This window comes from Fukomys damarensis, unplaced genomic scaffold (genome assembly GCF_012274545.1).
Source record: "Fukomys damarensis isolate Sample0158 unplaced genomic scaffold, DMR_v1.0_HiC HiC_scaffold_1, whole genome shotgun sequence".
Lineage (NCBI taxonomy): Eukaryota > Metazoa > Chordata > Mammalia > Rodentia > Bathyergidae > Fukomys > Fukomys damarensis.
The window spans coordinates 24403251-24430595 of record NW_022900913.1 but is presented as its reverse complement, the minus strand read 5'-3'; the positions used below and the strand labels follow the sequence as shown (position 1 = coordinate 24430595).

Below are 27345 nucleotides of genomic sequence, written 5' to 3'. Positions count from 1 at the left end.
CTTTTCATGTCTGTGCTTGGCAAACAGGGGTGAACAAAAGTCAAGTTTCAGTACCAACTGAGTCTGTGGGCTGTGACAATGTGGCCAGTTACCTGCCTCTACTTCAGAAGTAACTAAGAGAGAGACCAGAGGCTCACCAGGTGCCAAAGCATGGAACTCAAAGACCTTTGAGGAAAAATAGTTTGAGAGTCATCTGAGGTCATGTGGTGCTCCAGGCGAGAATAAAAATGCCTATAATTTATTTAATACCTGGGAGTGAAAGATGAAAGAGAAGACAACATCCCTGAAAATGTTCAGGAGTCACAGATAGAGGGCAGGAAGTCAGAGCAGAAAAACTGTAATCACACCAAGATGCTTTTCTCGCTCCTCGTTATGGTTTCCAATGACAACAATTCCTGGAAATGATGCTGAGAGTTAAGAGTGGTGTCTTAAGTGAAGAGATCTGGGTTTCCCATCTTCTAGGGTACAGTGAGGTAGCTGGACAGTGGCTATGCTGCCTCCATTTGGCTCTGACCCAGATACCAAAAGAGAAGCAGGTCACTGGGACAAATGAAAGAGCTCTGGGTGCAGCTCTGAAATCTGTCCCTCTTTAAATAATGGAAATCAATGGGTTACACATGTGTAAATACCAAATAGTTTCTGTGGTGCAAATAAACTATAACAGAACATAAGATCCTCATGAGATAACTGACAATGTGAAATGGGAAGAAAAGGTCTAAAGGTATAGGGAAAGTGGAAAGGGTAGGGGAAAGGTAATAAGGGAAAGAAAAAAATAGGAGAAAATGAAAAAAACGGAAATAAAATGTTTGTAAATGGGGAGGGGAGGAGGGGTGAAGGGAGGGCAGGGACAAGAGGAAAAAATGAGAACCAAGACCTGTCATGTAAAGGTACAAGATCCCAATAATGAATGTAATTGTACTGTATAAACCTAAAATGTACCAATAAACTCAATGAGGAAAAAATAATGGAAATCAGGGCCAGGGATTTAGCTCAGTGGTTCTACCACCTGCCTTGCAAGCGCAAGGACCTGAGTTCAATTCCCGGTAATGGAAATCACTTCCTTACTTCTATCTTCCACCATATAAACAAGTGGGCCTGAGAAGCTGCTCTGTGAGTGGCTGTGGTGGCGCTCCGTGGGCTGTGACAATGTAGCCAGTTTTCTCAAAGGCCCCAACTTACTGGTGAGCATGGTATGAGAAATCGCTGTTATTCACACTTTCCTTAAAAGCTTTCTGATTCCCACAGGCTCAAGCTTGAGAAACCGGGGAACAGCGACTGCCCCTCACCCATCAGTCACAGGTGAGCTGACAAGATCAGGTTTCTCATCTATTTATGGGAACCTGGGGGTCATAGCTGTAAAGGGCGCCTCTGGGGGAAAAACATGGAAACATGAGCAGAGGAGGGGATGGTGCTCATCTGCCTGCGGATGGTGCAGCTGTTGCCATTCCAGAGCGAGCTCTGAAGGCCAAAAACATCACTGGAACAGCACAGTTGTGAAACACTCACAGCTTCACATGAAATAAACCTGACTGAAACGCCCAGCAATTTCTCTCGCCATGCTGCATTGCAGCCACAAGGTGGCAGGCAATGGTTCCCAGATCCTCCACAGCCTTGGCCCCTGGTACTCCAGAGCTGAGGAAAAGCAAGCTTCCGCAGTTCCTTCCATTAGATGTTTCTCGAAGTTGCTATAAGCTGAGTTCTATTGAGACGGAACATGTAGAAAATTTAGTTTTCTATTTGTTTTGATTATAAACAATAAACTATGAAAAACTATCCCAATTTCATTAGTTACTATTTACAGTGTTGAGGAGAAAGTCGGGAGGGGTGAGAGGGCATGAATTTCACTTTCATTCTTCTCTGTGAAGATATCTGATCCCAAGAAAGCATTGCCCTGAGCTTGTTTCCTCTGTGGTACAATGAGAAAACAGGACTTGGATCAACTCTGAGATACCTTGTAGAAACCAAGTCATGAAATGAAAGATCTTGAGGAGAAAGCAGGCTGGCTGAAGAGAATGAAGTGGGACAGGAATGTCAGGCCCCATAATGCTTCATTTACCCTGTAGCCTTGGGAATGGGCTGTTCCACATGGCGAGTTTTCCAGATAATTGAATTTTAAATGCTGAAACTTGTTTTCCTTTTAACCTTCTGTAATGGAAATCTTTCTAAAGTGTATTACACGCTTCTCTGGCTTCTTAAATAGCACATTGAATATAATTTAACCTTTCCTTAATGTCTGTAGGTCATCATGATGACCACCTCTTACTATATATATATGCATATATATATATATATATATACTGGGGGCCTTTGGGCATATTTAGGTAGGCAGGACCCTTGGGTTAAATGGCCCCAGAGACTATATTATAAAGCTATAATTGGCCATCTTCCTCTCCCCATCTCCTACCTGCAGTCATTTCTCCAAGTAACACCTTCTCACAGCCTCTTGACACTCTGTTTAAAATCTGCTATACTCCAGACAGAACTCAAGGTTGCCATGGGTAACCAGAGTCTAAGCTTGTACCATCCCTAAATTTAATTTTACCCACAATTTCCAGGCAGTGGGGAACTGTGCTAAAGGTTACTTCTGGCCAGCGCTGAGACTTAGCCAGTCCTCACAGCATGCAATGCTCCGTACCAGGTGTCCTCTTACCCCAGGTCCCCAGATGGCCACCTGCTCGACCAACACCCTGGCTCTTCCCTTGGGACCACACAGGCTCTTCACATTTCATGAATGCAAAGGTGCTGTCTGGCTCTGGGGGCTCCAGGACCCTGTTCCTGAACACACTGGCACCCTTTCCAATTGGTCAGTATCCACGGGGAGCCAGCTGCCCCTACAGTATACCCCTACTCACCATTTCAGTTTTCCCGAGGCAACTGCAGTCCAAAAATACAGTATAGTAAATAGCATATGTGGAGAAAGAGACTGCAGTCCCGTAACTTTTATTATAGTGAGGTGTTATAATTGTTCCATTTTATTGCTACTGGTTGTGGCCAATACTTATGTTTAATTTATACATTAAAATTTATTGTAGATAGACGTGTGCATAAAAAATGAAAATGAGCAAAAAAACAAAACAACAAAACAAAACAGAAACAAATTTGCCGGGGATTTAGCTCAGTGGTTCGGTGGCCTGCCTCGCAAGCACAAGGACCCGAGTTCGATCCCTGTTACCAAAAAAAAAAGAAACCCAACCACACAAACAAACAAAAAAAACCAAAAATGAAAACAAAGCTTTGGTGCACAGGGAGGGGAGGGGCGTAATAGGAGGGGGAGAATAGGATAAAAGAAAATTTATTAAAAAAGAAAGATCTGCAAGCATAGGAAGAAGATGGCAGAGGCAGGATTCATTCCTGCCATGGTTTCAGGTGTCCACTGGAGGTCTCAGAAAGTAACCTCTGGAGATAAAAGGGGACCCTGCAGTTTGAATATCACCCTAGTTTCTGGGTTGAACACTACCACTTGCCTCTCTTGTGACTGGCTTGCAGGGTTTGAGGCTCTTCTCTTTCCCTCCAACTCTAAGGCCTTTCCTCAGGTGCAGGATGGGCTGTGCTTCCCTGAGGCCAACCGGTGGGGTGTTAAAAGCTACTTTTGACTGAATTCCTACCCTGTGCCAGATGCTATCCTCAATTCATCAAGTAAATCGTCTCTCATCCATCACACAGGCCTATTAGGGAAATATGCAGAACCAGCCTCCAGTGGCTGAGGTAACTTGTCCACAGTCACGTGGCTAGTAAGCAGCCCTGGAAGCCAGAGCTATCTCTCTCTGAGGTTTGTGTCCTGTGCACTATGCTCTGTTCACATTTATTTATGTATGAAAATGTCCAAGCTGTGTTTTTAAAAGTGAAATGTTGGCCCTTTTACTTTTTTGAAAAGCCTGTTTGTTTTTGTTTTGGTGTATGGGTTTCATTTAATTAATTCCACATTTCGTTACCAATTTGGAACAATCTGTCCTCAGGGAAAATATCTGGTTTACTTATAGAAAAAACTAGCAGAGGGAGTGACTGGGATTACAAAGTATTCCTTGTAGGAACTAATCTAAAAACCTTCCCTGTTCTTCCTGCACCAAACAGAAGTACACAGAACATTCCAGAAAATCCCATCTTCCCAGAGTGGTTGTGATAGAGCTCAGAAACAGAATTTTCTTTCATGTGTTACCAGCCGGGCCTGCAAGATGGGACAAGTGACATCAAACACCAGTGGTACCCCTACTGCTTCTAGAAAGTTCTCTGGAAGTTCGCACAAGAGGAAGCTGTCACCACTCAAAAGAACAAGGACTTTAGAACTCTTTGGGGAGCCTACTAGCTAGACCAGCTACTAAGAAGGCAGGAACAGGATCTGTGATTTAGGGGCAGTCTTAAGTTTAGGCCGCCTACTGAATCTGGGATATAGAAGAGTTGCCATACCCATCCATGGTATGAGTTTTCTGTTCTTTCCTCAGGGATGAACATTGCAGATTGACCCTAAACTAATTTTTAAAATAGCCAACCATGACCTCATCTTCCACATTTTGCACCTGCTCCTCCCACAGTTAACACATGTGGTTCTCAAAAATACTTACACTGCTCCAAAGTTTCCAGAGGAACTTGTGTCAGGGAAAAAGCAGTCTGAAAACTAAATCGACATAAGGTGAACAGGTTCAAAGGAACATCCTGTGTTAGTTTCCTGAGACTGATGTAGCAAAGTACCTCAAACTGAGTGACTGAAGCAGCAAACATTTATTATCTTAGAGTTCCAAAGGCTAGAAGTTGAAGAATAAGGTGTGTAGGGCCGGGGATTTAGCTCAGTGGCAGTGTGCCTGCCTGGCAAGAGCAAGGTCCTGAGTTTGAGAAAAAGAAAAAAAGAATAAGGTGTGAACAGGGCAACACTCTCCTGCTGCTGGGGAGGACCCGCTCCGATCTCTGTCCCCTAGCTTCTGATAATTCTTTGGCTTATGGTAGCACAACTCCAGTCTTCACATGGTGTTCTCCCTGTGTGCCTTTTATTTGTCTTTTATGAGGACGCCAGTCAGATTGCATTAGGGGCCCACTGTATTCCGGGATGACCTCATCTTAACTAATTACATCTACAGGGGCCTTACTTCCTGATAAGGTCACATTCTGAAGTATTTGGGTTTAGGATTGCAACACATGAATTGTGAGGAACACGATTCAATCTATAACATCATCTAAGATAGTTTTGAATTAAAAAATCAAACTTCAGGCTCAGAGCGGACTAGATTTCCCAAAAGAGAGTCTCATATTGTGCATGATTCATCCTGCTGGCAGGGTGGCCAGGAAGTTGGCATGTTGACCCCTAAAATCTGCTGCTTACAAATAAGTATGAATAAGGAACCATGTAGTGAAGAGGCAGTCACCTGAGAAGCAGGGGAATGGATACACTGGGGTCTCTCCACATAACCTTAATGCCTTCTCGCTACTTTTTAGGACAAAAACCAGAGGTAGGTGCAAAATTTTAGTCCTAATGGAAACAACAAACAAAAAGGGACTATTTAAGAACAATAAAAAAATGGCATCTGTACAGAATGTGTACAGACTTTTTTCTTGTCATTATTTCTTAAATGATACAGTATAAGAACTATTTATGTAACATTTAGAGTGCATCAGGCATTATAAATAATGATTTATAGTATATTGAAGGATGTGCACAAGTTGTAGGCAAATATTACACAATTTTATATAGAGAGAATCGAGCATTCTTGGATTTCGGCATCCAATGGGGGTATTGGAACCAATCACCGTGGATACCTAAATCTCAGAATGCCGCTAGCCCTAAGGCCCTGCCTAGACATCTGCAAGTTTGCCAAAGGGATTTTGCCATGGTTTTTGTGCGGTTTGTTCCCCAGAGGATCATGTGGCAATGCTGGGAAGTGGTGTGGACTTTTAAGAGGTGGGGTCTAGTAGGAGGTCTTTAGATCACCTGGGGACAACTGATCTCTCAGAAGGGCCTGGGGTCCCCACAGTCTCCCTGTGGCTTCCAGTCTGTCGGCATGCTTCCTACTTCATACCTGTGTTCCCGTCAGGACACTGACCACCAGAAGCACAACCGAAGGGGCTACCAGAACTGTAAACTACATAAACTCTTTTCTTCATATGTAGACTTCCTTAGGTATTTCGTTATAGTAATAAAAAGTGGACTCATGATTCTATAGAAAACCTGAACTGCCATCTATAAGATGAGGTGAAGAGTCTTGTTCTCCTCCTCCATTTGGATGGGTGGAAGCCTCATTAGTTTGTTCCAGTCTTTTTCTCCCCTGGTGTCAGGGATTATACTAAAAAGGTACTTTGTGCAGTTGTAAATCACCCATGAAATTATGTACCAGGCCACAGTGGTTAGGGGTTACAGACTGTGGGCCCCGAATCACATATGGTTCTGTTTCTCACTTAGATGAGCTTGGGCAAGTTACGTATGGCCAAGGTTTCTCATCAGAGCTGTGCTCTAGGGAGATGTGGTAGGTATTAAGTGAGACACTGGCTGGCATATGTCCTCTATGGCAGACACTGTTGAGTAAATGTTTCTTCTTATAACTGTTCAAGAGGGCTAGGAAGTGAAGCTTGAAAAATCAAGCTCGTGTCTTCTAACTTCTTAACTCTGTGGTTTTCATGAGGCATGGGACCAGGACTCTGGGAGCATAGAAGAGGGCTTGCATCACAGATATGGGATATTTAGCTCATGCACAATCCAAAGAATGACCCTTGACCGTCCTGGGAGGCCCTGGAAGATCACATCTACCCCTTGGAGCAGCCTGAAAAGGGTGTTTCTGTATACTTCAGGGGAATTAAGCTACACTACATATTATGCTAGCAGAGTGATTTATGGTGGGGTCCTTGGGTCACATGGTATTAGTTTGACTTCTGGAGGGACTAGAGACTGAGTAACTGAGGTCACCCACACAGGCTCTTCATGCTCACATGACCAGCCCAAAGAAGAACCCTGACACCATGCCTTGAGTGAGTTCCCCAGGTCAGCAGTACTCTACACGTTGTTACATATCACTCTGGAGCTCACCCTGCACACTTTAGCTTTGCTGATTTTAATCTCTACTTCCACTGTAATGAACCATAACTATCACAACTCTTTTGAGTTCTGTGAGCCCTTCTCGTGAGTCCCTGAATCTGACACTGGTCTCAGAGACCCTCTGAAACAACAGAGCTGTCCAAGCTTAACCTACTACCATGGTGGGTGACCACAGGAGTAGAAAATAGAACTGTGCTCAAAAGCATTCAGTGAATGTTCTGAAGGGGATTCAAGCAGATATGCTAAGATGGGATTTCTGGACTGTGAGGCTGGTGATATGGGACAGACTGATGGAAATGCATCCAGGACTGACCTTTGGTGCTTCAATTCAATATGTTTTAAGATAAAGGCTGTCAGCTTCTTAACATCAGAGGCCAGAACTCTGCAGCGCCAGATCCAGATACAAGTGCACTGCAGGGTCCTGTGTGCGTTTGCTGCGTCCCCCACTTACCTGGCCCCACTGACGTCCACTCCGACCATCAGCTGCCCGTTCAGGGAGAGGATCTCGTCCCGCAGCCGGACCTTCCCGCTCTTCCCCGCTGGGCTGTTCTTCCTCAGCTCTGTCACCCAGATGCAGCCCACATCCAGCACAGGGCCCTGGTGGGTCTTCCTCTTCTTGCCTCCTCTGCGCTTTTCACCATAGTCCCCAAAAACAGGGATGTTCCCAAAACTGAGGCCCACAGTCTCTGTGTCCCCCAGCTGCTTGGTGAGGTACACAGTACAGATCTCCATTTCTGGTGGGCTGTGGTCAGGGGCAACTGGATTCTCATCCACAGCCAAGTTGAGCTGGATGTACTCCTGCAGCTTCCGGATGGCTGCCTGGCAGAGCCGCTGCTCGGGCCCATCCCCGCCCTCCCGCAGGCTGTTCTGCAGCCACTGGCAGAGGAGGGGGAGGTGCAGCCCAGCATTGTCCTGGGTGATGGGCATGGTGCTCACTCCAGGACACCGGCATCATGGGAGGTCCTGCTCTTGAGGGCCAGACCCCGCAGGGCCCCATGTCCCTTGGGAATCCTGGTGGTCATCAGCTCTGCCTGTGTTCATGATCAGGCCGGTAGATGAGCCCAGGAATGCCTCCTTGAGATGGGCTGTTTGCCTTGGCAAGAGGAGGACAGGACACAGTTAGAACAACAGTGAGACAATATCTTCAGAATACTCAACGAAGGAAGTCAAGTATCCAACAAGTCCCTGCTTGGTTCATTTCACAGCAAGATCCGTGCAAATGACATGGAAATTGGGTACTCTTCCAGCAGCAACAGCTTAGACTCCCTTGGGCTCATTCACACCTGGGAGAGGAAGAGCAAAACACAAAAACTTCCAGTTATAACAGTGAGCCTCTGACATAGAACACACGGCCCTCCATACTACAGAAGGGCCAGGTTTGCTTTTCAGACACCAGCTACGAGCCAGAAACCTCTTACTTCCCCAGTGCAGCTCCTGTATGCTATATGTGTGTGTGCGCACACACACACACACACACACCCTTCCCTCAGACAAAAGTCTGCTCTAGGAAGTTTCGCTGAGCAGCACAGAAGTAAAATGTCTTTTGCCTGGATACCCTCACCAATACACCATCAAACTCGTCTCCACCCAGGAGGCTGCATACAAAGACCTCGTAGAAGGCTGCGGAGGGGCCTACAATGTCACTTCTACTGATAATGGATGAATTTGTTGGCAGGGGAATTAAAGAAAGTTGGTAGATTATAATAGCATTTCATTAAATTACCTTAGTAACTGAAGCATTTCTTTTGAATGCTAAGGCTGTCAACTTCAAGCTACTCAAAATTAATTTAAATTATCATGGATATTTGCCTGAGCTAGGGATCTAATTGGAGAATTATATATAGTTGACAGTTGGCCTGGCTATTGCAGTAGGTCTCCGAGGCCACAAGGGCTGCTTGCAGAAGAAATGGATTAATCTCAGGGCTGGGGATTTAGCTCAGTGGTTCCACCACCTACCTTGTGGGCACAAGGACCCAAGTAAGATCCCTGGTATCAAAAAGAAAAAAAAAAAAATCATGATCAGGCCGGTAGATGAGCCCAGGAATGCCTCCTTGAGATGGGCTGTTTGCCTTGGCAAGAGGAGGACAGGACACAGTTAGAACAACAGTGAGACAATATCTTCAGAATACTCAACGAAGGAAGTCAAGTATCCAACAAGTCCCTGCTTGGTTCATTTCACAGCAAGATCCGTGCAAATGACATGGAAATTGGGTACTCTTCCAGCAGCAACAGCTTAGACTCCCTTGGGCTCATTCACACCTGGGAGAGGAAGAGCAAAACACAAAAACTTCCAGTTATAACAGTGAGCCTCTGACATAGAACACACGGCCCTCCATACTACAGAAGGGCCAGGTTTGCTTTTCAGACACCAGCTACGAGCCAGAAACCTCTTACTTCCCCAGTGCAGCTCCTGTATGCTATATGTGTGTGCGCGCACACACACACACACACACACCCTTCCCTCAGACAAAAGTCTGCTCTAGGAAGTTTCGCTGAGCAGCACAGAAGTAAAATGTCTTTTGCCTGGATACCCTCACCAATACACCATCAAACTCGTCTCCACCCAGGAGGCTGCATACAAAGACCTCGTAGAAGGCTGCGGAGGGGCCTACAATGTCACTTCTACTGATAATGGATGAATTTGTTGGCAGGGGAATTAAAGAAAGTTGGTAGATTATAATAGCATTTCATTAAATTACCTTAGTAACTGAAGCATTTCTTTTGAATGCTAAGGCTGTCAACTTCAAGCTACTCAAAATTAATTTAAATTATCATGGATATTTGCCTGAGCTAGGGATCTAATTGGAGAATTATATATAGTTGACAGTTGGCCTGGCTATTGCAGTAGGTCTCCGAGGCCACAAGGGCTGCTTGCAGAAGAAATGGATTAATCTCAGGGCTGGGGATTTAGCTCAGTGGTTCCACCACCTACCTTGTGGGCACAAGGACCCAAGTAAGATCCCTGGTATCAAAAAGAAAAAAAAAAAAAGGATTAATCTCAGAGGAGAAGCTTTTGGATCTTCACACAGATCCACCATGGCAGATGTCAGTGTCAGAATTTGTAACTGCAAATTTCTGGTCTCTGTCTTCTCAAGGGCAACATTTTGCTCACTGGAATATTTCATGGGATATTGTGGAAGAAGCCCACTTTTCACAGTACGGGTTGAATATCCTTTTTCTGAAATCCTTGAGACCAGAAGGGTTTTGGATTTTAGGTATTTTTAGATTTTAGAATATTTTGCAAAACAGAAGGAAGTTTTTTGGAAGGAAACATGTCTAAATGCAAAATTCATTTATGTTTCCTATCCACCTTCTATATATAGCATGAAGGTAACTGCACAATATTTTTAATAATTTCAAAGTGTTGAATTTTCCACTTGTAGCATCATACTAGAGCTCAAAAAGTTTTGGATTTGGGGTGATTTTGGAATTGAGGTAGGGAATATACTGATGAATTAGACGCTATCACTATATTTGATGACATCTCTGTTGGATCCAAGAGACCTGAGAGATCATCTAGCTCAAAATTCTCATTTTACACTTGATCTTAGCCAAAAGGCTGAGAAGCGATAACTTTCTCATTTTAAAGATGAGGAAACAGCCATAAAGGTTGTTAGGTCTGACTGAAAATGTTTTGATATATTCCTAAGATTTGAATATGTCTGTGTGTGAAGTTACTTTCAATGAGAAGCATTGCTTATTTTGGCCAAAGGAGACAGTCAATCTTTGTACATGTATGGATTATCTTTTCTTTGATCTTTCTTGCATTTTCTTTTAATAGCTGTGTGATTATGTAAATGATATTTGCTAAGCTTTTGATTTGGACCCAACTAATAGCTGACACTCAAGTTCTTTGAAAACTCAAAACACTATATTGGAAATCTCTTTATGGTGACTGAGTAATAAGGTCATTTATTATTGATGTGGCTTCTGACACTTCTCACATCTGTTATTGTTTCATGTTAAATCACTTCCTGAGAAGGCAGGAAAGTGTTTTCCACCTTAGATGGCACAGTTTATAGTGATTTTCTCAGACAGAAAGTGAAGTTCGGGGAAGAGAGTGAAAGGGCTCACTTTTCTATATTTATGAAGAATGGAGGGTGAAAATTTTCTTTGATGGAGAGAGCCCGTAGGTAATGGAATTCAATGAACATCTCTCTAGGGGCCTTACGATGTGCCAGGCACTGAGCAGAACTCAGAGAGGGACTCTCTTAAGGAGACGCATCTATAGCAGCTGGTGGCTGGTGAATGGTGTCTCTATGGTAAGCAAAGGAGGAGCCAGGCCTTCTCACCTGGAAGTTTGAGGAAACCTGTCCCTGGAGGAGATAGATACTGGTTATTTTTTTCTCAAAGGAAAGGGAGAGGAGACTCCACGTTGTAGGATGCAAAAACCATGATTCCCTTCTGAATCTTTATGACCAAGAAGGAACGAACCAGTGGCCAAGCTTAGAAATGGTGTGGGTAAATGCAATATCTTTGTGGTGTTGATTGGCTCTTTCTCCATTCAGCAGCATCGTCAAGGGTTGTTCTAGAATACAGAGACCTTCTGAGTGTAAGTTAGGCTGATCCAGGGACATGAACATAGATCTGAACTTCTAGGTAGATAAGCTCATATACATATGTTCAGAACTCCTATACAACTTTCCAAGGGTCTTTTCAAACACAGCCTCCTAGTTGCAAATGAGTTTGAGGGGTTGTCCTGGGCTTGCTCCTTCTAAATCAGCATGCTGCCTGCCTGTTTCTGACAACCTCACGCTATTGAACTAGTTCCTACCTTACCCAAGCCCACACTCCATCAGTGATCCCTGTTCTAACGGCTACCAATGAGCCTAATGTGATGGATACGCACATCGTTTGTGGACATTGTAGCTGCCCACCTGCAATCCATCCTCTCTTTTGTTTTGTGGGAATAGCAATGTATTCACCTACAGAGAATCCTCTCTGACAGGTATGGATAGCTATATGATATAATCTTGGCCAATGAGACAGAAGTAGCAACTGCTGTGTGGGGTTGACATCAACACTCCCTAGAGAGGAAAGCAGAAAGTAAAAATAAACCCACACGTTGTTTTTACTTTTATGTGGATCTTTCAAAATCCAACCATTTAACTGAACTGAACCTCAAATAAACATAGAATTTCATCCCTAGAAGTGGGAAAACTAAAATTAACAGAATCTGTACAGTCGACTTGGTTGAGCAAGAGAGGCTGAGAGGCAGCTGTCAAGGATTTAGATGTGGCAGATGGGAAAGTGGTGACCCTAGTAATGTAATGTGAAATAATTTGGTCAAACTGCCAATTGCTTTACCTTGAAAAGCTACTTTGTGTTGCTGAGGTTACAGAGTTAGGGGGACTGGGAGAATAAATTAGAGTGTTGGAAAGTGCTTTGTCTCTAGCAGCAAAAATCTGGGGCACCTCCATTCTGTGGGCAATCAGAGATGGACAGACATATTACAACACACATTAAGTAGCATATGTTAGTTATAATATAATCGAGAGAGATGGGCACAGCTCATGAGTTAGAAAGTAAAGGATACAAATCATGATGAATTGACCAGAAACACATAATGGATATTTACTAATATTTGTGAGAGAATCATATTGCCCTAAACCCCCAAACCTTGCTTGCAACTGCCCGGGATGGTTCAATTCCTCTAGCGATCTCAAAACACTTCTTTTTTCTTCCTTTTCCCTAAAATGTGCTTGGAAATGTGTTTCCTCCTTTGAGAGTCCTTCCCACATCTGAGAAAGAAGTGGCCATGGGGAGAATAAATGAGGAATAACTTCCCAGAAAAAGGCAAGGATGGCTGTGAACAAAGACTCATTCCACAGAGCAAGGAGCTGCCACGTTGGCCAGCCCGGGGACTCTGGCTCTTCTTGCCCAAGAAGATTTGGTCATCGCAATAGATAGTGGCTGCTGTATGTTTGGCCTTTCCTTTCATAAATGGAAGCTTTCATTGTAGTTGTTTCACCCCTTCCCCGGAGTTGTATGTTGTACATATTGGGCATTGTTGCAGGAAGTCCTGTCCACCTGATGGAGAGGCCCACATAGTACCCATCTGGATGTGCTGACTGGATACCCTTGGGGCCATCTCTCTCGGGGGAATGGGAGGTTAGGCCATGCGTGGAAAATGAATTATATCTGAGTAACCAAATAAGGGGAAGCCGGACATGGAGGTGCACGCCTGTAATCCCAGCATTCGGGAGGCTGAGGCAGGAGGATCATTGTGAGTTTGAGACCCGCCTGCACTACACAGCAGGGCAGTATGAACTACATAGTGAGACCCTGCCTCCAAAACAAAACAAAAAAACCAAATAAGGGGACTGTGGCAGAGTATGACTTGCCTATATAGAATCCCTTTTCCCCTTTTCCTAAAGGAAACCTTCTTTTGTTTGAGGAGCAAGTACCTTGCCAAAAAGTTGTTTCTTGGTGCCCCTTCAGATATACTCTTGGCCCACAGAGTTGTTGAAGTTGTTGGTCCCAGAAAGACTCCTTTACATGCAGCACCTCCCCAAGCCCCGCCTGTTTTCCTGCTTAAAATGCACTGACAAAGAGCTTTGGCATCTACTTTGTGACCAGTCAGAAGGCAAAGGCCCAGCTGCCTCTAGTAAACTGTACCAACCCCAGACATGCTTTTTCCAAACATTTTATGACAAGAGAGAAAAATAGGCCTCTACCTTTTTAAGCCTTGTTAATTAAACATTCTATTACAGCCAAATAGAATCCTTAATTAATACAGTGCTTTAATTAACTCTTGACTCTCAGATTCGGGACCCAGAATACAGCATAATCCTGAGTCAGCTTCAGCTATGTTACTTTGCCAATTAGCGCTTACTGAGTTACTACCTTGATTTGGACACACACACATTTTAAATTAAATTGAATTAAAAATATGAGGTGTGTTTCTGCCCCTTAAAGAGTTGAAAGCACACACATGTTCTCCTGCTGGTTTGTTAGCAACATTGTGCAATTCCTGGTGTTCCAGAGAAGCCTACAACTGATTGGGAAACATTGAAATATCAGGACTCCTGTAAGTGGGCTTCTGTTTTAGAAAAGTACTGGTTAGTTTTTCTTTATGCGGCTGACTGGGGGCTAGCAGAAGGCCGTGCACATGACCTGGCCTGTATTTCATGCACAAGGGTGGGGTGCGCCAGGTCCACGCTAGGATAGTGTAGAAAAGACGAAGCCTTGTGCAGGCTGAGCTCCACCAGAGACTAAGACCATAAAATAAACAGAAACAACTAAGTGTGCCGAGGGCCATGAAAAGTGTATCAGTGGGCACATAATAGGTTCGGGGAAGCAAGGCTTTCCAAGGTTTATATTGAGGCTGAGAGACATGTTCTCATATAAATTTCAGTACTTGAGCACAGGGCCAGGCATGGTGGCACATGCCTATAATCCTGGCTCTTGGGAGGCTGAGGCAGGACAGCTGTGAGTGTAGACTACAGTCTAGACTACTTAATGAGTTCAAGGTTGCCCTGAACTATATAGCAAGATCCTGTCTCAAAAAAAAAAATCAACCAACCAAACTAACAAATAAAACAAAAAACAGAACGTGAGGAGATAGAAGGGATTTCAGGGTGTTAGATTTCCCTCACCTTAAGATGGCTGCTACATAAAATAACAGCCTTCTCCGTCCCGTAATACCCTGCTTCCCACTTAAAAATATGGCTTCACCTTCTTCTTAACAACATGCCCCTTTTCTGCCACCAGAAGAGTAACCTGATGCGTGCTACCCTCTAGCCCGTGATGTCACAGGCTCCCACAATCCCTAGCCACTACATCACTCAACCCCACCCCAGCTCCTATAAACCCCACCCCAGCTCCTGTAGTGCTCTCTGTCCAGGACATATTGCTCTCTCTTTGTTTGAAGACAGCCCAGCAGACGGTCCCTACAATAAAGGCTTGTTGTGGTTCTGCTCTGGCCTTGGTTTTTGGCTGTTTTACCTGACACAGGGTTTACCCCTCCCAGCCTTCAGTTTCACAAATGAGAGAAATGTACATTAAAACAAGACCAAGCTCCCAAATCACTGTGGCTATTGATTACAATCAGACTATCATGTCACACTGTAGGAACTGGGCAGCCACTAACCCTGTAGACCACACCATCAACAAGAAGCATGAGTTAATAAATTCCTCAATGGCACAGGGATGATTTTCTTTTTTTAAAAAGGATAATTACTTCACAAATCCTTTTAGAACAAGTATGCTGTTTAGACGTTTCTGGTGTTTAGACTTTTTCATACCTAATGTACTAGCTTTATTTATTTATTTATTTATTTATTTATTTATTTATTTATTTATTTATTGGTGCTGGGGATTGAGTCTAGGGCCTTTGCACTGAGCTACATTCACAACCTTTTCTTAATACTTTATTTTGATACAGGGCCGGCCCTGCTAAGTTGCCCAAGCTAGGTTCAAACTCATGATCCTCCTGTTACAGCTTCTCAGAGTGCTGGGGTTGCAGGCATGTGCCACCATGCCAACTTGTATTTAAATTGTTAGCATGTAATTGCACAGGATCTGACCTCATCTCTAATTAACAAGAACACAAATATTTATAATAGCCGGTAATTCTATCTGTTAGCTAGCTGCAGGTCTCCGGGCAAGGCATTTAAAATCTTTGAGCCTCGGTTTCCTTATCTGCCAAATGAAGTGGTTTTTATGAAGTTCCTTTCTAGCTCTGGCATTCTCCTGGACTTTGGACCTGAGTTAGCAAGACAGGGATAGAGTCACCAGCCTCATTAAGAAGCACATACACAACACATGGAAATTTTAAATTGCAGAGGAGATGGGCCAAATTGCTTTATCAGACTTTGCGTATCTGCCAAGATGAGGGGAGGAGGGGGCCAAGGATGGTTTTACATTGATGTGCACATAACCCCAGCCCAGCTCTTCAAGAGGCAAGAAGAAATAAAAGTTCTTTGGAGCAGCAGAAAGAACCAAGGTTTCAAGAAGTGGAGAGGCCATTTGCCTGAAGGGTGGGGTGCACAGGAAGTTCAGTGTTTCTACTAATGCCCCACGGACCCTCCAACTTGGCAAGGGCCTAAATGGTGTGGGGGCTGGCTTTGCCTCTCCCCTCCTCTCCCTGGATTGCTTGCTTCCGGGACTCAGGGCTGGAATGCCTGATGCAGAGAATTCTCAGAGGAAACCGAAAGATCAGGGAGCACAAAGGTTTGGTCGTGTGTCTCTCTGGGAAGCTCCCTGCTTCACAAGCCCTCCTGTGGGAAAGGGCACAGACAGTGAGAAGGCAAGTCAAAGTCCATGGGAGCAAAAAGAATCCTCATTTGACCTCTTCCTGTCATGAACTCAGAATTTTGGAGAAGGAAAGACTATGAAGGAGTGTGACTCCTTGATTCCCTCAACGGCCCTCACAGCTACTCAGGTACCTTCCTTGTATTTAGTAGGGGTTAGAGAGAAATGAAGTAGAGAGAAGAGAAGACACAAGATGGCATAAATAGAGAGGAGCTGAGCTGAAAGTCATCCAAGTATGTTCTGCCCTGGGCACTCCCACAGTGACCCTGGGAGAGGTCAGGAGAAACTCAGAAGGTGAGACCACTGTCACTTAAGATCCTGCTGTCACAGAGGCCATTTGCACAGTTAAAAGATATGGCTAGGGAAGGCTATGGGCAGGCTAATACCACAGGTGACCTTCATCTTGATGAATTTCCTACTGTGCATGTCTAGGATCTTGGGCTTGAAATCATGAATTATGTGAGCATTTCCAAAAGGTACTCTCGATTCTACAGTTACCAGTGAGAAAGCTGATTTTCAATGAAAAATACAATTATGAAGTGGGCAGAATGTTTGCACTGAGCCAGTTGGTGCCAGTTTTCCCTGAGGGCAGGATGTGGAGGTGGGAGAACTTCAGAGAAAGGAGCATAGGTGAGCTCGGGAGGGGCAGGCTCAGGCAGCATTGGGCACCAACCCCCGTGCTGGAGCCTTCTCACTGCCAAAAAAGTCATTATTATCCAACACTCCCACCTACAAGACACACTGGCGAAGGCATCACTAACTTCTGGCTCCTGCAGGTTTTCTGCCTTGTTCTCTGCGCTAAGCACCCCTTTCAATTCACACCCACTTCCTCCAAAACACACTATGACATCAATAAAGACCAATTTCTACTCTCTGAATTACAAGCATAATCACATTTCAGTCCATCCTCCAAGACTGCTGTGATTCCAGCATATAGATTCTATATGATTTCATAGGTATTCGTGAAGCTGGCTATTCAACTGTGTCTGTTATTTTTACCAGCTTATTTCTCAAAACAAACTTGACTCATTTATTTCTAAATACAGGGTTGTGAGGAGGTGGTCTGAGTGTTGCTCTCAAGTACCAAGGACACTGCTATGGTCTGAACATACTCCTCCAAATTCCTATGTTGAAGTTTAATCTCCACCGTGGTAGTATTGAGAGGTATGGCCCTTTGGGATGTCCTTAAGTCAGGAGGGCTTGGACCTCATGAATAGACTGACATCTTATAAAATGACTGGGGAGAAGTAGCTTAATAGCTTAGACCTCTTGTGCTTCTGCTCTTCTACCACATGAGCATTCATCCCCTCCAGAGGGGACATCATCTTAGAAGCAGAGAGCAGTCCTCTCTAGACCCATGCTCTGCTGGTACTTTAGTCTTGGACTTTGTCTTGATTGCTTTCTCATCATTGAGACACCATAATACCACCACCCTCAAATTACAGGAGGGGAGGTTTATTTTGGCTCTGTAGAGGTTTCAGTCCCTTGTCAAGTGGATCCAAGGCAAACTGGCATGGCAGAGAGGCATTGCAGAGGAAAAGGTGCTCCTGACGTGGCAGAGAGGAAGCAGAGAAAAGATCAAAGAGGAGCAGGGAAAGGAGATATTCTTTTGCAGGCCATACCCACAGTGACTCACCTTTCTGAACAGACCCCACCTCCCAACAGCAAGTCATCCATAACCTCCCAGTATCCAATCACTTTTCAAAAGTCCCATCTATCAGCACATGAGGCTTCGAGAGGACATCTAGACTCAAACAATAGCATCCTTTCCTTAGCCCCTAAATGACTGATGTATATCCTTTCATGCAAAGTTATTTAGTCCATCTGTAAGGGTTGCCCAAGTCCTAATAGTTTCAGCACTACTGAAAAGTCCAAATTCAAGGTCTCCTCTGAGATTTAAGGCAAAATCTTGTCTGTGAGCCTCTGTTAAAAATCAGAAGAAAGTTAAACACTGCCAACACACAAAAACAGAGTAAATATTCCCATTTGAAAAGGGAGAAATAGGGTGATAGAAATAAATGGGACTACGGCAAGAGCAGAACCCAGTAGGGCATACATTAAATCCTACATCCAACACCTAAGGCATTGCTGGTGATTGCAACCTTCCTGACTCTTTTCTCCATATGGCTTTATTCACTGTTTGTGGCTTTCCTCAGATGTTCCTGTTCCTGGTGTCTAACTTCCTGGGGTTTCCACTTTGGTTTCAGCTTTAGCCTTACAGCTTCATACATTGCCCTCTTAGGGGCACACTGCCTGGCCTCTCAGGTCTTCTGAAATCTGGGTGGAAGGCTCCTTGGCCTCACAACTCTTGCATTCTGCATGCGCATAAAACCAGCACCATGAGAATGATGCCAAGATCCGCCAGCTAGAGCAACAGCTGAGCCCTTCGCATCTTGTCAGTGGTAGTAGAAGCATCCAAGTACTTGGATGACTGAGCATGATGAACAGAATGCTGGGAAATGAATTCCCTAGGCCACTCTTCTCAAAGTAAAATTTCACTTTTGCAATTTTGAGCCTGGAAAGGGTGGGACTTGCTGGTTCCTAGGATGCCCTCAAGCCATTTTTCCTATGGTCCTACTGTAAAGTACTAGGCTTAATGCTAATCTTTTCAGCTACCAGCGTCTACTCTGCTCCAGCTTTTCAGGCTCTGACTTTACTGCAGCTTCATTTCTGGGGAAATAAATCTGTTTGGATGGGTTTTTCTTTTCCTGATTCTCAATGTAGAGCTGGCTGAGAGGCCCCAGTAGTAGCATGCCCCCATCTCAATATTAGTCTGCCTTAAAATTTTTTCTTCCAGATTAATTAGTCCGCTGCTCTTAGTCTCAGTCTCCCACAATGTCTCTGGACATGAGCAAGACGCAGACAGCTTTTCTGCCAGAGCATAATACTCATGGCCTGCAGTCTAAGTGCCAATGGACTTTTTGTTGCCAACTGCAACTTCCTGAGCCTGGTCTTAACTGCATTTCTATCAGCATCCTGGTCTTCCAAGCTCTGACCATAATCTCCCATCAATCAGGCTCAGGTTACTAAATTCTAGGACAGCTTCTCCAGCCAACATCTCCAAACTTTTCCAAACTCTTCCTGTGAACCAGTTTTAAAAGTTTCTGATCCACAAGGTCAGGTAGTCACAGCAACGACCCTACTTCTCTGGTACCAAAATCTGTCTTAGTTACTTTTCTTGTCGCTGAGACCCAATATCTAACACCCACAAATTAAAGGAGGAAAGGTTTATTTTGGCTCACAGTTTGTAGAGGTTTCAGTCCCTAGTCAGCTAGCTCCAAGGTAGTGTGGTACGGCAGAGGAAAAGATGCTCATTGCGTGGCAGAGAGAGGTTAAAGAGGAGAAGGCAAGGAGGTAACCCTTCTAGGTCATGCCCACAGTGATCTGCTTCTGACCGGACCCTACCTCCCAATAGCAACTAAGCTAGAAGCACCCATCATCCAATTACCATCCAAAAGCCCTGTCTATGAGTACAAGAGGGTTTGTGGGGATATCTGGATATAAATCATAACAGACTTGCAGCCTCCAGAACTGTGAAAATTACATTTTTCTTTATAAATTACTCAGTCTTGGGTATTTCATTATAGCAGCACAAATGGGTAAAGACAGACATCTTTCAGATTTGGCACAAGTACAGGAGACCATAGCATGGTCACATGGTGGACACTTAATCCACCATGTGACCATGCTATGGTCTCCTGTACTTACAAGCTGTTTCGATCTGTTCAGAATGGTGCCAGTGAGTGCTTGGAGGAGGCAAGGACAAGAGGGAAGAGCTAAAGTCACAAAAGAAAAGCCAAGGGAATTCATGTTCCTTTTTCCACTCTTGACCCAGAGCCCTACTGAGGAGCCTTATGCTGCTGGAATTTTAGACAGTGCTAGCATTTTCCAGAGCCCTGTGGCCCTGTGGCAGCATCCTTGCTGCATAGATGGGGGAACAGATTGAGAGGGAACCCACAACTCAGCCGACAGTTAGAGCACTATGTGTCCACGACATGACTTGGAAAAACTCAGTTCAGATTGAAATGCAGGTCTTATCTGTTAAGCACACGGCCTCCTTCCAAAAATAGAGGAATTTGGAATTAAGCAAATAAATACCTTTGTGGTTCTCTGTATTAGAGAAGACATGGGCATAGCTATACAGGGGAGATAGAGATGGCTGGACATGCTCTGGGTTTCAGTTTCAGGACAGAAGGCCGGTACATTGCTGCACAAGGCCTGCAGAGAGAGGTGTTGGGAAATAGATGCTCTTGGGTACACTATCCTTCTGGGGAATTATCAAGATTAGCAAAAAAGGCCATTACTTGCCACCTACCTGGTCCACCAAAGCATTTCCAACATGCTTCAAGGACTGTGGTCAAATGACTCCGAGTTCAGCATAAATTTCCTCACAATGCTAAAAATGTAGACTGTGCCAAGTCAGATTCTAAAGAGAGGCATGTGAAAATAACTGAGGACTTGTCCTCAACTTGAAGTCTCAAGTCTTTCTGCCTGAGAAGGTGATTAAAAACTTGGCCTCCCTCCCTGATGCAGATGCTCTTGCCCCCTGCCTGGCAGGCTCAGATGCTCTCTCTCTCTTTCTCTCTCTCTCTCTCTGCTGCTCAGTCTTGTCATTATCCTGTCTTCCTGCTGTTTTCCAAGATTTTCCATCCCACCGTCCACCTAGTCCTTTCCCATGAGTCCCAACACCAGAAAAAAAAAATGGAAAGAGATACTCGTGCAAACACTGGATAAGATGGTGAGGAATCATTTGCATTATTTAGCAAACATTTCTTGAGTGCAGTGAACAAAGCAACGTCCTCAAGCTTAGGAATTTAAAATCTGAAGTGGTCTTCCTAAGTCAGGCTGGGCTTCAGAATTACCTGGGTCTCACAGAACCAATCCTTGGAGATTTAGATTCACAAGAAGTGGGATCTGAGGTGGTGTTCAGATGCCTTTTAAGGAGTTTTTTTGGGTAAAGGATATTTCAAAAACCCTGGAAATTACTGATGGGATGAGAGGTGCCCAGTACCTCATGACTGAGACCCAGGTATGGGGAGAGGCCATCTTCAATGCCTTAATGTCTTAGCAGATCCTCACTGCACACTCACGTAGGGGTGTTAAATTAAGCAAATAAGAATGCATAGCGCCTAATGGAATATGAATTTCAGGTAAACAATGAAGAATGTTTTAATATATGTCTGAAATATTGTAGTATGTCAGTATATCTGTAATATTTGGGACATTCTTATACTAAAATATTATTCATTTATTTCAAATTCTAGTTTCACTGGGTTTCCAGTATTTATGTGGCAACCTGACATCTGCCCAACACCAAAATGAAGCTCTTAGAGCCTTTGACCTAAATGCTTTTGTGACAAATGTAACCCAAGCCAGAACCTCCACCCTGTCACAATAGACTATCCACTTCCTCGTGAAGCCAGCATCACCCATGGGTCAAGCCACCTTCACTATGCAGGGGAGTGAGTGAGCCAGCCCTGATTTTTCAGCCCCTAGACCACTCAGAGGAGCTTTCCTTCCTGGCCTCCAGCCACCTCAGCCCCTGGTCTTACGTCCCCAAATCTGCTTCTAGCACAGTTGCCTTCTCTTGATGCTCTTATTTGCTCAAACCCCGTAAATACCAGCCCTTTGGCCAAAAGTCCCACAAAATATAATGATGTCAAAGGTTGGGAAGAGACCAGAAATAGAGAAATGTTTGAAGCAACCCAAGAAGTCTTGTGCCAGCGACTTTCAAACTGCGACTTAGGGACCACATCCTTCCACAGGTTTTCACCTGCAGCTGCTTGGATTTTGTTGGTGAATGGGTATATTCTTCTGGGTAAGATTTTACTTGAATGATGTTAAATAGCCGAACACCATTGGAAAACCTAGGGTACACGGTGGGTAATCAGTTCCATGAAATGCATTTGTGTGTGTGACTGGAGGTTAGACTCAGGTAGCTCTGAGCTACGTGCCAAGCCCTGCTGCTTTTCTTTTTTTTTTTTTTTCTTTTTGAGATAGGGTCTTGCTTAATTGCCCAGGTGGGGCTTGAACTTGCAATCCTGCTTCTGCCTCCTAGAGGGCTGAGATTACAGGCATGTGCCACCATGCCTGGCTCCCAGCCTTTTCTAATATTTTTTCTCTCATTGAGTTTATTGGTACATTTTAGGTATACAGTACAGTTGCATTCATTATTGTACCTTTACATGACAGGTCTTGGTTCCCATTTTTTCCCCTGGTCCCTCCCCCCCCTTCACCCCCTCCTCCCCTCCCCATTTACTTCATTTTCATTTTTTCATTTTCTCCTATTTTTTTCTTTTCCCTTTTTACCCTTTCCCTACCCTTCCCACTTGCCCTAAACCTTTAGCTCTTTTCTTCCTATTTCAAATTGTCAATTATCTCATTGGGATCTTAGGTACTATTATAGTTTTAGTCAATTATATCATTAGGATCATATGTACTATTACAGTTTATTCATACCAGAGAAACTATTTGGTATTTACACATGTATGACTTATTTATTTCACTTACATCCTCAATATGTATCCATTTTCCTATGAATGAATCTAACTTATCATTCTTTATGGCTGAGTAGTATTCCATTTTGTAGAAAAACCACATCTTCTTTATCCAGTTTCTAACTGATGGGCCAGCCTTTTCTAATTTTTATTTTGAGACAGAGTGAAGCTGAGCTGCCCAGACTAGCCTCAAACCTGAGATCCTCTTGCCTCAACCTTATGAATACAAAATGCTTATTTTGAGTTATAGCAAGCACTGGGTTATCTACCCAGCACCCATTCAAGCTGTTTTATCCTCCACTGGAATTTTGGTTAAGGGATTCTACCATCCTCCTCCATACAAGGGTGCCTCCCTGGCTCCAAAGACAGCCTTACTTTTTAGTGGCAGCATCCTGCACTTGCCAGCAGTGGTTTTGGGAGTGAGCGATGAAGCAGAAGGGAACCTTCTTTGAGTCTTCTGGAGAACTGTCTCACTACTAAGAGAAAGCATCAGAAGCAATGGTCCCTCCTCTTCCTCTGGGGTTCGTCAGGCCTGAGTGAGGTGCTTAGAGCTGCTGCGGGCATCTGGCTACTGGCCTGAGATGAAGTTTCGTGCGGGAAAATGAGTGGGAGGGAAAATGAAATTGGGACTTTCAGGAAGGGTAACGTGACATTGTGGGACCACTTAATATCTTTTCTGCTAAAGCTGGTTAAAGGGGGATTTCTAGAATTGCAACAGCAAACATCCTGTTCTATGTGTGGGTCTGTGCTTGGAGCCGTTATTAAAAGGGGCTGCCTCAGATGGATATGCAAATTGAAACTTCTGAGAGTCACAACAATAAAGTTGGATCTATCTGCCTTTATTTCCATCCCAGAGGGCAGGAATAAGGTGCTCATCCTTATTTCTCTACAGACAGGAGTAGTAGTTTTCCCTTTTGTTTTAGTCTGAATAAAAATAACTCTGCTTTAATGTTTGTTGATGAAGTATGGAAAATAAATTTACTCCTCCTTTAGGGAAAACTTTCACATTTAAACATCCTCAGAACCACACAAAGAAACATAAGGTATCTGAATTGCCTTCTGCATTTTTTTGGTAGAACACAAGCAAAGGCAGAGGCCAGAGCACCTCAGGTCTCCTTCAGGCACAGAATTCCACAGATGTGGGTGGAGACCGCGCCCACGGCATCCACCCTATGCTCATGCACTTTACAGTATCTGAGGCCTTCCCCTCCTGTGACTACCAAAATAGCCCCCTGGCCCTGAGTCTGTTGCTCCCACTCTGAACACTTTTACAAATGCTGCCTTTTCTGGTTTCAAACATCTCTATAAACCTATAAATCAACTCTGCAGAAAAGGGCTGGCAGCCTGGCTCTGGACTGTTTACTCTGGAAAAGTGAGCTTGCTTTGCTACAGTAAAGCCCCTCAAAACTAATGACATCTTCAGTCTACCAGCAAAGACACAACTCCAGTAGTAAATGGCTCTGAGCCAGGACTGTAAGTTGTTCAGCACAACAAGACAGAAACATAGGAAAAGAAAATATAATGTGGATTAATCATGAACACCAACAGAAACAAACACATGAGGCTGGCAAGGGGATTGAAACAGCCATACCACACCGAGGCCAATTCATTCCATAAATATTCACTGAGTGCCTACTGCCCTGTGCCGGTCATTACTGCCACATGCTACAAGGACAAACTGACTTAAGTTCAGTTTTGTTTTCAGTAAATTCTCAGTTTTTCTCAGGACAGACTCATATACATAACTTAAGATGAAACTCAGAAAGGATGAAACAATGCAGGATGTGGGAATTGGGAGTGATGGGAGTCACATTCACATAAGCCAGTCAGTCAGGAATTCTGAGAGTAAATGTGTAGGTAGTTTATTCATGCCACAGGCAGAAGGCTGGCAAACAGGAAGTGTATGGTGAGCAGGGTAAGAGGCTGGCATGAAGGAGTAGGTTGGACCTGTTCTTAGAGTTTGACTTTCCTCACCTAGACAATGGGTTTTGGTTGGTAGTGGCTTTGTTTGTTTTTTAAGCAAGGAAGTGATATAACTAGATTTGTTATTTCGTTTTAGAAGAGTACCAATATGGAGAAACGTTCACTGCAGTGACAAAGTGGTTTTTATTGCATACCAATTTTGTTTAAAAATATAAACCATCTCTAGATAATATTTAATAAAATAACTGTTTTCATCTTAGTGAAGTAAGTTTGTGAATGATTTTTTTTTCATCTTTTCATTTCTGGATTTTCTAGATGCTTATGAACATGTATTACTTCATTATTTTTAAAAAATAGTGTGTGGGGTGGAGGTGGAATGCTGTTGGGAAATCTAGGAACTGAGTGAGTACAGTGGTCTGTTGGAAGATGGCCCTCATGACTCAGGAATGACAGGCTCGCCCCTTGGACTAGGACAGTGGTAAGGGAAGGAGGGAAAGAGTGGTTTCTAGGGCCACATCAAAGGTAGAGTTGACCAGTTCTGGTGACAGCTTGGAGTTAGGTTTGTAGGGAAGGGAACAGAGCAGAGAAGACGTCAAGATGACCCAGGGGACTGGAGAGATCTGGGGTTGTCTGCCAGTAGAATGGCCTACTACCCATACTGGCTCTGCCCTTTGTCTCTGACACACCAGGAATCTGACTTGATGATCTTGTTGGGGCTCCAAATTATACTTCTCTGTTCACACTGGCCGCCCCAGCAGAGAAAAATGGCCAAGCCTTTCCTTCTTCCCTGGCAATGGGCCACCCACTCCTCTGGGCCCGCCCACAGAATGCTGTTCCCCACATTTGAGAAGCCTGAGTCTAAAACTTCTGTCTAAACCCACTGGGCCTGAGGGAGCCAGGCTTGTTATCAGAAGCTCTAAAGCTTAGCCTCTTTGAGGGCAATTAAAATCTCAGTGTGGGAGACCTTTGGCGCCAACTACTTTTTCCACCTTGCAGACTCTTACCACAGCTCTAACAGTGTGCCAGCTAAAGAAGGCCAACATATTACTGTGGAGTCAAGAGGCAGGACTCCCCCTCAACAGGGCTGCTTTGAGTGGGCAGCTCTCCATTCTTCTTTCTTTCCTGTTTCCTGAAGCTCCCACCTGATGAGGAAAACATGGATCTGATTGGGAAGTTTCACTTGGGCCAAACAGTTGCCCAGGTCCAAAGCTGTTATGGATGACTTTGGAAGGAAAGGATCATCAACTGGGAATAACATGAGCCTCAACACAGGTGACCCTTGGGCTGTGTGGGTAGGGCAACCCCATTCGTCCAGGTGCTGAGATCAGCTTTCACCAGCTGCATACAGACTCTCCTCTATGTAGACAAGGACACCTACTCTCAGTACTTTTTATGATCTCACTATCTCCTTGACACAATTGGGTGCTCACCCAGTGTAACATGCAAACCCGGGCACAGGATTGTCTAAAGTCAGAGAGCTGGGAGCAGAGCGGGGGTGACAATCTAGGTTTTAATACTGAACTTCAGGCTTTTTTCATGAGACTATATTGAATGCTTCATGAGGCCTCAAATTTGCTACTGTATAATTAGAATGAAATGAGCTCCAATTGTCTCATGAGTAAGCCCAAGACAGTCTTTTTGAGTAAAGGAAAAGGGTCTATGAACCTCAATTTGACTTGATTTTGCAGCCAGCTTCTGGTCTCTACAGAAGATGAAAGGTGAAATTCCACTTTGCTTTTTCCTGTGTCCTACATACCCCTTGTATGAGAGCCTTCAAAGTGGAGGTGACTGTTGGTATCCGGCTGTGCTGCATCTGACACTACAGACTACGACTCTCTAGACCCACTTGTTGGCTCTAAATTCCCATTTCTGAACATGAGAATATTGGGAAAGGAAGGGCCAACTCATACTCCATGGGACCTTCTCAAGTGGCCAGTGAGGGACATATCTGCCTCGGGTATGGTCCAGCTCCTCTCAGTGGTTTCTTGGATCTAGTTATTCAACTGCTCACTTGTGATTGACAGAGAGGCCTGGCCCTGTGCAGATATGACTGCTTCTAAGAACAAAAAGGGGCCCTTTAGGCAAAAATATGCAGGAAACCATGAAAATAAGGTTTATAGATCCACTTTCTATGATAAGAGGGATTTAAATTTTAATCTAATCTAGTCCATTCGAATGTTGTTCTTGCGAGGCCAAGGACCCACCTTAATGTGTAAGTTAGGGACCAAGTAGTGGGGGCTCAGGTGCCTGATCCTGCTCCTCTCCCTAATGCCAGCTGGGTGGAACACACTCCCTTTACTAATTTACACACCATACTTCCTTCATCAAAATCTTGGTTTACGAAAGGTTTCCAGTAACTAAAAATACTAAGTTTGAAAAACATTCATCTAATCTAACTGCCACACTTGAAAGACTGAAGAAACTGAGGCTCAGGGAGAAGAGGTCACAGGCAGTGTAAGAAAGACCCCAGGTTTTCCTATTAATATGTTCACAATGGGGGCGTAATTCATGTCTTGGTTCCAGGCAGCTTGAGCCACTGATGGCACATGCTTGACTGTCCCATGCATGACTGCACCACCTCTGCCACCAGTGGCACAAGTGGTACCAGTGGGACAGTCATGCATGGTACCACTGATGGTTCAAGCCAGTAGGAAT

General features: G+C 44.2%; 1 protein-coding gene across 1 annotated transcript in view; it reads right to left on the bottom strand.

Moving 5' to 3' along the window:
- Nucleotides 1–8293, bottom strand: part of Pdzd2 (PDZ domain containing 2) — a 248168-nt gene extending 239875 nt beyond the window's left edge. Inside the window, exon 1 of the mRNA XM_010605415.3 lies at nucleotides 7467–8293. Coding sequence (XP_010603717.1) covers nucleotides 7467–7942 — 476 coding nt within the window. The 5' untranslated portion in view covers nucleotides 7943–8293. The remainder of the gene's footprint in view (nucleotides 1–7466) is intronic.
- Nucleotides 8294–27345: the final 19052 nt, after the last annotated feature.